Genomic DNA, 13270 nt, shown 5'->3' with positions numbered 1-13270 from the left:
GGACGAGCGCTTGTGTTGCGTTCGAAACGTCGTGATCTATTTTCATTTTTTTTCTACATACGTGACTTTACCGAAAGAACCAATGAGTATAGTAATTCCTGCACTCACGAAAGATTCAATCCTAGATTGATACCCCCCGTATAGCCTCAGCAGACTTTTGGGGCAAGTGCTATTAGCGAGCACCTATGAAGGCCGGCACGGCACACAAGGGGGTGGGTTGGCCACGCCCGACCGCCTTTGTCTCCCCTGTGGCGGTGTTTACACACCACACCAGGTAACTGAGGCTCAGTCGACCTAGAAGAGGCCTAGGACCGGTTCAGATAATCGTCACCGGGTGTTGACGGTGAGCGGGAATCGAACCCGGGTCGCCGGGTTCGGAGCGCATTGCGTGGACCGCTGCACCACCGCTCCCCACTAGACTCCACAGTCCCCCCTCACCTGTGCTCACAAGGTGAGCGTGGCTCCCAGCAGGAGGCACGGACCGTGGAACGCTCCCAGTTGGTCCCTGGAACGCAGCGCACGGAGGGGAATTTAGAAGCGATAATCGCGGCACGGCGTCCTGGTAGCCTGAGAGTAAGGATTAGAGATGGGACTCGCTAAACAGTGTTCAACTGACACCAGGAAATTTCAGCTGCGACAATTGCGTTGGATGAAGATTATTTTGAAAATGCATCATCATCATCATGATTATCATCAGCAGTCAAGGTCAATCCACTACTGGATGAAGGCCTCCCCAAGCCACCACCACACCTCACTGTTTTCAGCGATGTAATAATGCACTCGAGTAGCGTTTGGTGTACCGCGATGGCATACAGAAGGTCGTGGGTTCAATACTTCAATCCCGACCCTGACGCCTGCTGTGTATTTGGAGTTTGCGGTGTCTCTTTCACCATCATCAGGGTGGCTAGGAAATGTTAACTGCCTCGCCTGGTATACAGGAGGTCGTGGGTTCGATCCTGACCCTGACGCCTGCTGTATATTTGAAGTCTGCGTGTCTCTCTCCCCGTGGTGGCGTGGATTTTTCTCCGGGTCCTCCAGTTTTCCCCTCCACATTTAGAATCGACGTCACGCGTATTTCCACGTGACAAGCCACTTCGTTGAGCTATTATTTGTGACAGTCAGCTCGCTTCTGAAAAATACCTATTATAGCCCAGTGGGCCTTACCTGGTGAAATAAAAAAATGTTTACCATTGTGTTTCTTTTGTTTGGCTCGCGTCTCCTTACAAGGCGGGGGACATGGATCTTGCGCAAGGGAGGAGGAGCCTGCGCTCGAGGAAGGACGCCAGCGCCGAGTCTCCCGACGCCGAGCGGCGGCTCCTGGACTGCGCCGACGACAGCGGCGATGACGAGGCCAGCCTCTCCTCGTCGCTGGACGGGCGACGCTCCTCGCGGCTGCTGTGGAGCGCCGCCTCCGACGTGCGCCTCCACACCGCCGCGGGCAGCCAGCTGGGCCGGGCGGGCCCCAAGCGGCGGTGGACGCCGCTGCTGTCCCCGGACGGCCCCCGGCTGTTGTCCCCGACGGGCAAGCCCTACAGCCTGAGCAGCCCGCCGTCGCCCGAGCGGCGGCACAAGCCCGCCGCCAGCCCCAGGACGCACCGGTGGAGCGGCGTGCGACGCTCGAGCCTGAGGGACGCCAAGGAGAGGGGGTCGGCGAAGGTGGCGGCGTCGTCGCCGAAGGTCAGCAGGTCCACGGAGTTCATATCCGGACCGAGGATCGTTCCGCCGGTCCCCCGGCGCGCGTCGTTGCGCGCGGACGGCGCCGGAACAGCGGGGAGGCCCGAGCGGCTGCCCGAGGGGAGCTCCTGCCGCATTTCCATCTTCGTGGAGCACTGCAGCGACTCGGAGCAAGAGAGCGACGACGCGGCCTTCTTGGCCCCAGACGCCCGCTCCCAATCCGACGGGTCGGAGGCGGAGAGGCCCGCCGTCGTCGGTGCCGTCGACGGACCTCCGGGGGTGGGACCGGCGCGGGGAGCGCCGTCGTCTCCGAGGGGCGAAGCGGGCGACCGGCGGCGCGCGGAACCGCCGGGGGAGGCGCGTCGCTCCACGAGCGGCCGCGTGGCCAGGAGGGACAGCCTGTGGGTGACGGCGAGCAGGCGCAGGTCGGTGCCGCGCTCGTCCTCCTGCTCGGACATTCTGGCGCAGCTGCGGGCGGACCGCGTCGACGGCAGGAAATCTCCGATGTTCGACTTGCCCAAATATTTGAATAAGTTGCTGGGAAGGGCGAAAAATCTCTAACTCGGTGAAAGCAACGCCGAGCGGTGCCTTGTGGTCGCGTCAACTTCCCAGGCGCAAGCGGTCCCGTCCCGCACGTCGATTGACGCAGCGAGGAGTGCGTCGTCATCCCGCGTCGCTGTGGCGGCCGCGTGAGCGTCGCTGAACGGCACCCGGCAGCAGCAGGAGGAGAGTGAACAATCGGGCTGCACACGCTGCCAAGAGAAGTTGTGGACGGGCCATGGGTCATTCGTGAAAAGTCCAAACTGCAACACTTTTGACTGGGAAAAACAACGCGTGCTTAAAAAGCCACGTGGTCAGGACTTTACACAAACTATTTTTTTTTTATAAACACAACGCCGGGAGGTTGAAAATGCTTCCACCCTAACGATTTCCGTGACCTCGCAAAAGGTCCGCCACCAGCAGGCATTCAAACGAAGCGACGGGGTGATACTGCCTTGGCAGAGATGCACAAGCACTGAGAGCAAAAGAAAAAACTCAACACATTCATCAATAACACTGACTTCGAAGGAAAACACATAATGAAAGTATATATGTAAATACACAAGTACATTTAATACACAACGATTCGGGAAATGGACCTTCTTCTGCGTGCTATGAAAGAAGAAAGGTTACTGCATATAATGTCACCGATTATATATTTTATATTTTGTTGCCCTTTTCAGGGTACAGTGTGTGGTGGGTGTTTGTGACTGCTACAGGTAAACACGCAAGTTACATCAAACGGAGGTTTGCCCTCCTGGTTTTCTGAGCGACTGACTATGAATTACAAACACTGTGTTGAGCTCTTCCATTGTAATTAGGGTATCCTGGGTTTAAACTAAGTATAAAAGCGTTGTTGAGATATTACGAACACGCACCTCCGCTTAGCACGGTTGGCTACGTACGGCGCGAAAGAAGTTCCACGTGCGTACATGCACACTCAAGGCTTCGAAGCACTGTCATTTAAATGTGTATTTATGTTTACTACGCCATTCTACAGTAATTGCTGCATGTGTTTTAAAGAAATAATTGGTCGCAGATAATGTTACCATTGTTGTGATTGAGTAATTGTCATCGTTATCATAACAGGGCACATCATTGAGATGGGGGAAAGCTGTCGTGGTTCAATGCTTAGCCACAATGGACTTTGCAATCCAGAGGTCGCCCATCACATGTTAGATCCCTCCGGTGCGGCAGTTGGAACAATGGACGATTGAAACCCGCCAGCAGTACACATGGGGGGCACCCCACTTAGTGGATCGGTAGGTCGCGTGCATTGGGGTAAAGCGTGGATAGTACTCCCAGATTACCCCCAAAGACACTGGAAGAGTAGGCCAAGATAACCTTGTTTGGCGGGGTTCTCCAGAACTGCTGACAGCTGGGAACCTACCACTGGCAGTCGAGAGAGCACAGCGGCAGGGCGGCACTTTCAACCTTTCACGGAGGCGCGACTGTCCGCCCAGCGCTTGGCGGACGAAGGGGGTGACGGGGGCCAACGGGGTGAGGACGGCGGGGTCATGTGAGGTGGGCCGCTCCTCGGAGGTCACGTGTGGCCGACGGAGCAAGTTGCCAATTCTCGAGGAAGGTAGAAAGGGAGCGATGCCGAGGTCCGGTGGCATCGGTGACATCGCCTGCGGCGGGCCTCTGAATTTTTATGGGAAATCCACGTTGAGAAAATAACCTCGTCGCACGTTCTGCAACACGTGGAGGCAGCGTGACCCGAATGTTAGTAAGACAAACTCGAGTGCGGTAACTTGCGTGGCGAAGCATTCATGTACATACCACTTTTCAACACGTCAATATTTAAATGTATTAAACCAAATATTTAATCGATAGGTGACCTTCCAACGGCAGGGAACCCAGCAAGCAAAAAGTTTTTATCCTCGACAGAGGAGTGGGGCAGCTACGTCCGAGTTACTGATGATTCGTTACGGGAGTGAAGACTGTGTACATTCATGCTTATACCGCGATCACGAATACAGTTTTGTATATCCGCCATGCATTGTACATCCATTATATTTGCCCACCTTCCACCAACTCGCACTGACCGGCGTGGTGAAGTATGGTCAAACAACCGCCACCATACGCAAGGATATGGGGAGGCCCTCATCCAGCGGTAGATTAACAGAAGGACTGTATTGATACGAACAGTGATACATATTTGTGTGTCCTGTATACTGAACACATTATTTGGTGATGCCGAGACGGTAAGTGGCGTACAAGCGCACATAACAAAATCAACTCAACGCGTTCGTCAATCTCACTGTGACCATGAAAGGGAAACTATGTAATAGGCGACGTTTCGGGCGACGGCACTGATTGATGTGCTCGGAAAAAGAGGGTACATTTCGTGGTCCACCACCCACTCTACTCCCTTGTAAGGCGACAGCGTTGTTGAACTGAAGCTGTCCCCACCACCATAATCCTTTCTTTTGGCACAATCTTAAAAGAAATTGCAGTGAAACTAACGAATAAAATGATGGCGCGATGCATGTGCAGAGAAGTTCCCAGACGTGTGGTTGCTCTTTGTGGGTGTTTATTGAACAGACCAACGCAATTGTGTGGAGTCGTCCTGCTGATCTCGTCAAGAAGTGGAAACCACCACCACGCGAACTCGGATCAACCCTGGTAGCGGCGGCTTTTGGCTGAGCCATCGAACAAAGGCGGCGGCGGTCACCGCATCGCGCGGCGCTTTCAGACGCGCTGCTGTGGCCGTCTGGAACGCTCTCTTCCTTCCGATATTAGGAAGCCACTGGAGCTGCAGTTTTTGCTTTTAAATCCAGATTGAAAACTATTTTCTTGAGAATTGCTTTCTGAGTTAAGTTTGTTGTCATTCCGCTGCACCTCCGATTAGCGCGGTTGGCTACGTACGCTGCACAATAAGTTCAACAAACACAAAAGCCACGATCGCGCTGTAACAGTATAAAATTAATCCGCGACTGAATAATAAATAATGTTCATAAGGAGGGAAGCCAGTCAAGGGGCGGCCTAATATGGGGCTTCGAGCCACAAACCGTGTGACAAGAATCACTTTACCAATTAATAATAATTGACAAAAATTTCATTCAAAATATCACAGCTCGATTCATGCTCAAACACACAGACACAGATATTTAAAATAGCACTGCTTAATCCAATGCTCGAACACACAGACACAGATATTTAAAATATCACTGCTTCATCCAATGCTCGAACACACAGACACAGATATTTAAAATATCACTGCTTCATCCATGGTCGAACACACAGACACAGACATTTAAAATATCACTGCTTCATCCAATGCTCGAACACACAGACACAGATATTTAAAATATCACTGCTTCATCCATGGTCGAACACACAGACAGATATTTAAAATATCACTGCTTCATCCAATGCTCGAACACACAGACACAGATATTTAAAATATCACTGCTTCATCCATGGTCGAACACACAGACACAGATATTTAAAATATCACTGCTTCATCCATGCTCGAACACACAGACACAGATATTTAAAATATCACTGCTTCATCCAATGCTCGAACACACAGACACAGATATTTAAAATATCACTGCTTCATCCATGGTCGAACACACAGACAGATATTTAAAATATCACTGCTTCATCCAATGCTCGAACACACAGACACAGATATTTAAAATATCACTGCTTCATCCATGGTCGAACACACAGACACAGATATTTAAAATATCACTGCTTAATCCATGCTCGAACACACAGACACAGATATTTAAAATATCACTGCTTCATCCAATGCTCGAACACACAGACACAGATATTTAAAATATCACTGCTTCATCCATGGTCGAACACACAGACACAGATATTTAAAATATCACTGCTTAATCCATGCTCGAACACACAGACATAGATATTTAAAATATCACTGCTTCATCCATGGTCGAACACACAGACAGATATTTAAAATATCACTGCTTCATCCCGTTGGTTGGGATGTCCTGTCCCCATGTGGCAGGGGAGCGGTGGTGCAGTGGTTCGCGAGCTCTGTGCTTACGAACCCGGGCGACCCGAGTTCGATTCCCGGATCACGGCCAACACCAGTGACGCTTATCTGAACCGGTCCCCGTCAAAGTCGACTCAGCCTCAAATGAGTACCGAGTGCGATGTGTAAAGTAAAAATACAAACATCGCACTGGGGAGGCAAAGGCGGCCGGGCGTGATGCTGGCCACCAACCCCCTAAGTGTGCCTGTTGGGCCTTCATCGGTACTGCTCGCTAAGGGCCGTCCATAAATGACGTCACGCACGATGTGTGACGAGGGGGGTTTGAGAAATGTGACGTCACATCAAAATGCGCAACTTTAAATAAATATAGACAACACGTTCTACTGAATTAAATAGACTTTTTAATAAATGTTTTCTCCTACGACATCAGAGTGCAGCGCCACAGTAAATACGCACTACAATGACAATAGTTTAAAGCGATTTGAAGCACGTTTTATTTTCAAAATGTAAATATGGTTTTGGGGGGAGGGGGCAGAGCTTTGTGACGTCATATTCGAGAGGGGGGGTCTGACTTTTTGTGACGCCGTGTGACGAAGGCGGGGGAGGGGGAGTCAAAAATCGTCCAAAATCGCGTGACGTCATTTATGGACGTCCCCAAACAGCGCTTTCTGTGAAGGCTCCACGGGTGGGGGAGGAGTGACGGGGGGGGGGGGTACAGTATTTGTGTGTATTGGAAACTGCCAGACTTGTCTGGCGCCCACAACGACGGAATCGGCACGTGTACCCCTCGCAACCCCGTCCCGTGGGAGAGACTCGGGATGATGCCGCCAGTTGCACATCAAGTGCCCCTCCCCTTGATGTGCTTCTTGAGTTACCGGGATGAGCGGGTGAAACCGGTCCCTGCGGGGTGGGCTGGTAGGAACGAACAAATTAATGGCTATAATAAAATAAAATGGCGGGGGTACGATACGAAAGGAGAGTTCTAGGCTTTAGGCCTAGCCGTAGGCTTTAGGCCGCTGTGAGTTAATTTTGAATTTAAATGTTTTAATTAAAAACTATCTCAGGGAATTATAAGGGAATGTTACACTTGTTTAGCCAGGAAAGCCTCACTGAGTGTAAAGCAGGGGTCTCAAACTCGCGGCCCGCGGGCCAATTGCGGCCCTCGGGACGATATTTTGTGGCCCCCACCTTAATATGAAAGTGTAATGTTAGTGCAGCCCGCAAGTTTTATATTGTAGCAACCCCGCTGTTAGCTGCTGTGTGGGACAATGTTATGATGCTCTGGTTTCCTACTGTGTGCCTGTCCAGTGAATGCGGCATTGCATGTGAGTGACATGGGGGGCGGGGTCGTGTGTGTGTGTTTGTGTACGTGTGAGAGTGAGAGAGACAGCCGGGGAGAGAAAAGAGTGGCTTTTGATGTGCGGAAAGCAGGAGGGTGAAATTAATAGTTTTCCACCCTCTTTCGCGCAGATCATGATGTATCCAATGCTTCATTTGTAAATCACAAGGTGCCGGAACGCTAAGTACATATGACAGCGCAGGTACGACGAGCACAGGTCCCGGAACGCACGTAAAACGACGCTTAAAACAGCACACACATGCCACTTACAATGCAGTGGGACTTATTTAGGCTATACTGCAGTGACGGTAGCAGTCTTTGTGTCAGTGATTAATAAAGTGGCATCTTGAGCAAAGGCGACTTCTGTGTCCAGCGGAGAAAACGAACGGAGCACACACACACACCATTTGTTAAATTGAAGGCAAATTCAAGGGACACCACAGCTCCTCTACGCACACACTGCGCTGTGAGGTTTTGGGAGCTTCTTTAGGCAGACGGATTATTCTAAACCGCAGCAGTTTATAACACGTCATTGAGCTAATATCTACATTGTACAGTCTGGGCTGTTTTACATTATTATTTACACCTGATATGTGTGGATGAATTTTAATGATTTAAACTCCCTCATCCTCTGGTGGTGACATTTACGCACCGAGCCACAGACTGTACATGACGATGTGCATAATTATTTTGGTTCATCTTAGAAGTCTGCATTTGTTATTATTTTATGAAATTGTGATGCTGTTGTTAAGAAAGCTTTATATATAACTTATTAGATTATCTTGTTATTGCGTGGCCACAAATTAGTAATTCATCCACCGATGTCAACAGGGGCTCCGTAATATTCTAGTGATTACATTATAATGTTATATTTTATTTTAATCATTTCTTTAAAAACTTTTTTTAATATTCATATTTTTTTCGATACGAGAGGTACTGGATCTGCTCAAATAAGTCCTGGAACGCAGGCAAGCCAACACGCCGGCACAAAGTAAGCACAAAAATGTATAGAAAAATGTGATGATGTGACTGAAGGCAGCGAAAGCCCCGACAGTGGCCAGCAGCATTTGAACCCCGTGGTCACACAATGACGCTGCCACATATAGTCCTCTCCTCTCCCTCTTTCGGCTCTCCACTGTGCGCGCACCGAAGCGCGTCAAAGCGCAGATCCACAGCTCATCCCGGCTCAGATCCCCGTGCTCTGAACAGAGAAGCGTGTATAGTAGCAGCCGCTACAGCTGTGTCTGCCTGTGACTGCGGTGTGGGGACGAAATCTGATGGGAACGCATTACCCCCCCCCCCATAATCTACGCACCTGTTACCGGAAAAAGCGGAAATGATGTGCATTTGCGGAAATTACGTCTCCGTGCGTCCCTGGTTGGCTAAACACGTGACTGAAACTTTATTGCGTGAGCGACAGCAAGTGGAATGAATATATATCTTGTCACACAGCCCCAATCATGTCTTTTTCAAAGCCTGCAGTGAAGAGAAAGGTTGGTGACGAGCACAGACAATTTCAGGAAAAGGTGGGAGATGCAATATTTCTTTGTTGAGCACATGAGCACCCCGGCGTGTCTTATTTGTTCAGAAAAAGTTGCGGTGCACAAGGAATACAACCTCAAACGTCATTACTCAACTAGACATGCTGAGGAGTATGCAAAATACCAGGGAGATGAGAGAGCCAACCGGGTTGCCAATCTTAAAACATGTCTACTGAGGCAACAAAATGTCTTCAAGAAAGCAACCAAAGAGAATAATGCAGCAGTCGAAGTAAGCTACGTGGTTAGTGAGATGATTGCTAAGGCAGGAAAGCCATTCACAGAATGCGAGTTTATCAAAAAGCGCATCTTACAGGCTGCAAGTATAGTCTGTCCGGAAAAAAAGGTCAGTTTAGCAACATCAGCCTTTCTGCTAACACCGTGGCTGAGCGCATTTCTGACCTGTCAAGTGACATTTATGATCAACTGCGTGAGAAAGCCAAATTTTTCAATGCATACTCAGTCGCTCTTGACGAGAGTTCAGACATCACTGACACTGCCCAGCTCACAATATACGTCCGTGGTGTTGATGACAATTTTGAAGTGATGGAGGAGTTGCTCACAGTAATTCCAATGCATGGCCACACCACCGCTCAGGAGATATTTTGCCAGCTGTGTGATGCCATTGTGAATGCCGGTTTGCCATGGAAGAAGTTTGGTGGAATAACAACCGACGGAGCGTCATCAATGACAGGGAGGAAAAATTGACTGGTGGCACTTGTTCAAAGAAAACTAGAAGAGGAGGGTGTGGAGGAGGCCATTGCTCTGCACTGCATCATCCATCAGCAAGCCCTTTGCAGCAAATGCCTGAAGTTTGACAATGTGATGTCTGTTGTTGTGAAATGCATCAACTAAATCAGATGCAGGGGCTTAAAGCACCGGATGTTCCGTACTTTTTTAGAGGAAATAGAGTCAGAATATGAGGATGTGCTCTACTTCACCGAGGTACGTTGGCTCAGCAGGGGAAACGTCTTGAAGAGATTTTTTGAGTTGAGAGCAGAAGTGAAAGCCTTCATGGAGAAGGATGGGGTGGCTGTTCCTGTGCTAAGTGATCCCAAATGGCTCATGGACTTCGCTTTTCTTGTTGACATCACGCATGAGCTGAATGTACTGGACAAGAAGTTACAAGGCCAGGGGCAGCTCGTCAGTGCTGCCTATGACATGAGAGCATTCTCCACAAAACTTGTGTTATGGAAAGCCCAGCTCTCTCAGACAAACCTTTGCCATTTCTCAGCATGCAAGGCACTCCTGAATGCAGGCAACACCATTCAGTGGTGAGAAGTATGTTGATGCCATTTTGAGGCTACAGGAGGAATTTGATCACAGATTTGCAGACCTCAAGACGCACAGAGCCACTTTTCAAATTTTTGCGGATCCCTTCTCCTTCGATGTGCAAGATGCCCCTCCTGTGCTTCAAATGGAGCTCATTGACCTGCAGTGCAACTCTGACCTCAAAGCCAAGTTCAGGGAGGCGAGTGGAAAAGAAGACAAGCTTGGGCAATTTTTGCGAGAATTGAACCCCGGCTTCCCTGAGCTTTCCCGAATGTTCAAGCGGACCATGTGTCTTTTTGGGAGCACACATTTGTGTGAAAAGCTCTTCTCCACCTTGAACGTCAATAAGTCCAAGTACAGGTCCAGACTTACTGATGATCATCTTCAAGCCATACTGAGGGTCTCAACTGCTTCCTCCCTCAAGCCAAATGTGGCTCAGCTATGTGAGAGGAAGCGCTGCCAGGTCTCTGGCAGCAGGAAGTAGGCAAGAGAAGCCATGTTCAGAAGAACCGTTCATGTTCTTCAATATTCTATTCATGTTCAGAAAAACCCATTGAAGTTAAATAACTGTTAGTAATGACATTTGAGAAGTTTGGATTTTTTTAGCAAAGTTTTTTTTGTGGAATACCTGATGCGGCCCAGCCTCACACAGATACTGCCTCCAGCGGCCCCCAGGTAATTTGAGTTTGAGACCCCTGGTGTAAAGGTTTTTGTAGGGTCCTGCCAAGTGCTTGCAGTAGGGGGCGATGTTGCTACACCTAATCGGACATCGGACGGACAGACGATATAATCTATTGTAGGCTGATTCACTTCGTTCCTACCAGTATTATTATTACATTTGTATTTTTGGGAAGCGTTCTGCACCGTGCCTACACAATAATCACGACCCCCTGAGAGACAGAGAGGGCTCATGCAGAGACACCGGTTTACCCATCTTTGGTCGTTAGTCACATTCCAGGAACGCATTGCGGGACACGTAAATGATGAACTCCATTGCAGGACCACTCTCTATGAAAGCGTGCTTGGCACATGCCTCAACTGTGAGTTTTGTGATGTGCAAGGCTTCTCTCGTGTTGAAACGGTACTTGAGTCAATGTTTTGGAATGTGTTGGAAGCCGGTTGTCTTGCTTCTTGGGGCGGATGCCGCATGCTGGCATAATTCATTTCCACTGCTCCCAAGTGAATGAATGGCGAACGGAGACATATCACTAAAAAAAATGCAACTTAACCACGCGGCATCCTAAAGGGCTTATCACGGCTTGTCACGGCGCTGCAAGTGAGTGTCTCGTCTATGCGTGATCCCCCAATCCCCCTGTAGCGGTGATTTGGGTGCAGTAGTTTGATCAACATTGTTATTACTACGGCATTCCGCTTCTTTGCACAGGGAAGCCTCGCTGAGTCTCATGACTCTTCTTCACGAGGGTCCTGCCGTGACGCCGTCACACAATGGCCTACTCGAGCCACCGTGGCTAGGAGATGTTAACTACCTCGCCTCGTATACAGGAGGTCGTGGGTTCGATCCCGACCCTGACGCCTGCTGTATATCTTCTTGGTTCTTTCGGTAAAGTCACGTAGAAGGGAAGTGATAAAATAATAAAAATAAAACATAATAAAACAATTCTCACGACGTTTCGGCCACAACGCAAGCAGCCATCCTCAGGTGAAAACCAGGTCCGTCGAGGCGACAGAGTCTGAATGAAACAGCACACGAGCTTGGAGCATATATATAAGCTGGGCGCATTGACAAAGGAATTTGCATATCAAAAGGAATTTAGCATATTTATGGGAAATGCAGGAATGTGATTAGTACTGCATATGCATGTGCATTATGCAGGATTAACAGCATCAAAGGGAGCTGCAGTTACTGCTGCTGCTGCAGTTGCTGCTGCTGCAGTTGCTGCTGCTGCTGCAGTTGCTGCCTTATCCATTTTAATATAACACTATGTATTATTCTACCCACCCTAATGTGTATCACACTGCTATATGTTTACTATACAATTACGACACCATACATTACTCTGCACACTGCACCATGCCAGTGAGTGGAACGCTGTATATTTGGAGTTTGCATTTTCTTCCCGTGGTTGCGTTGATTTTTCTCCGGGTCCTCCGGTTTTTCCCTCCACGTTTAGAATCAACACGTGTTTAATATGCTTCTGCTGCGACCCTCACCAGGACAAGCGGATTGATAAACGAACCGACGCATTTCAGAGTATTTGGGCTTTAAATTTCCACGCGATAAGCCACTTCGCCACCATACCTCTCACCTTGCACTGAAGGCTCATGGTCAAACCCCATGCAGCGTCACTCAAAATCTGTTTCGGACACCAAGGAACTGTTACAGCCTTACGTGACTATACACTCAACTACTAGCCATTCCACGACTAGACATTCCACTACTATACACTCCACAGTATACACTACATTATACACTACTACACACTCCACTACTATACACTACACAGTCTACACTACATTATACACTACTATACACTACACTACTATACACTACACTACTATACACTACACAGTCTACACTACATTATACACTACTACACACTACACAGTATACACTACATTATACACTACTACACACTACACAGTATACACTACATTATACACTACTACACACTCCACTACTACACACTCCACTACTATACACTACACAGTCTACACTACCACACACTTCACTACTAGACATTCCACTACTATACACTCCACTACTATACACTCCACTACTATACACTACACTATACACTATTATACACTACACAGTATACACTACTATACACTACTTTACACTACACTATACACTACTATACACTACACCACTTTACACTACACTATACACTACACTTTACTGTTACGGTTCTCTGCTGTCGCCCCCTCTCAGTGTGGAACTCTCGAATTCCGTGGCATATCCGCAACATCAAA

The 13270-nt window shown here is 48.8% G+C and overlaps 1 protein-coding gene across 3 annotated transcripts in view; it reads left to right on the top strand.

The window, feature by feature from the left end:
• Positions 1-4717, top strand: part of LOC133355798 (rho GTPase-activating protein 23-like) — a 35926-nt gene extending 31209 nt beyond the window's left edge. For all 3 annotated transcript variants that reach the window (XM_061573178.1, XM_061573169.1, XM_061573187.1), the window contains one exon: positions 1228-4717. In XM_061573178.1, the coding sequence (XP_061429162.1) occupies positions 1228-2235 (1008 nt within the window). In that variant the 3' untranslated portion in view covers positions 2236-4717. The remainder of the gene's footprint in view (positions 1-1227) is intronic.
• Positions 4718-13270: the final 8553 nt, after the last annotated feature.

Source organism: Lethenteron reissneri, chromosome 7 (assembly GCF_015708825.2).
Source record: "Lethenteron reissneri isolate LAM-NWPU_2019-01 chromosome 7, ASM1570882v1, whole genome shotgun sequence".
Lineage (NCBI taxonomy): Eukaryota > Metazoa > Chordata > Hyperoartia > Petromyzontiformes > Petromyzontidae > Lethenteron > Lethenteron reissneri.
Note: the sequence above shows the minus strand (reverse complement) of the source record. Positions and strands in the feature narration are given on the sequence as shown.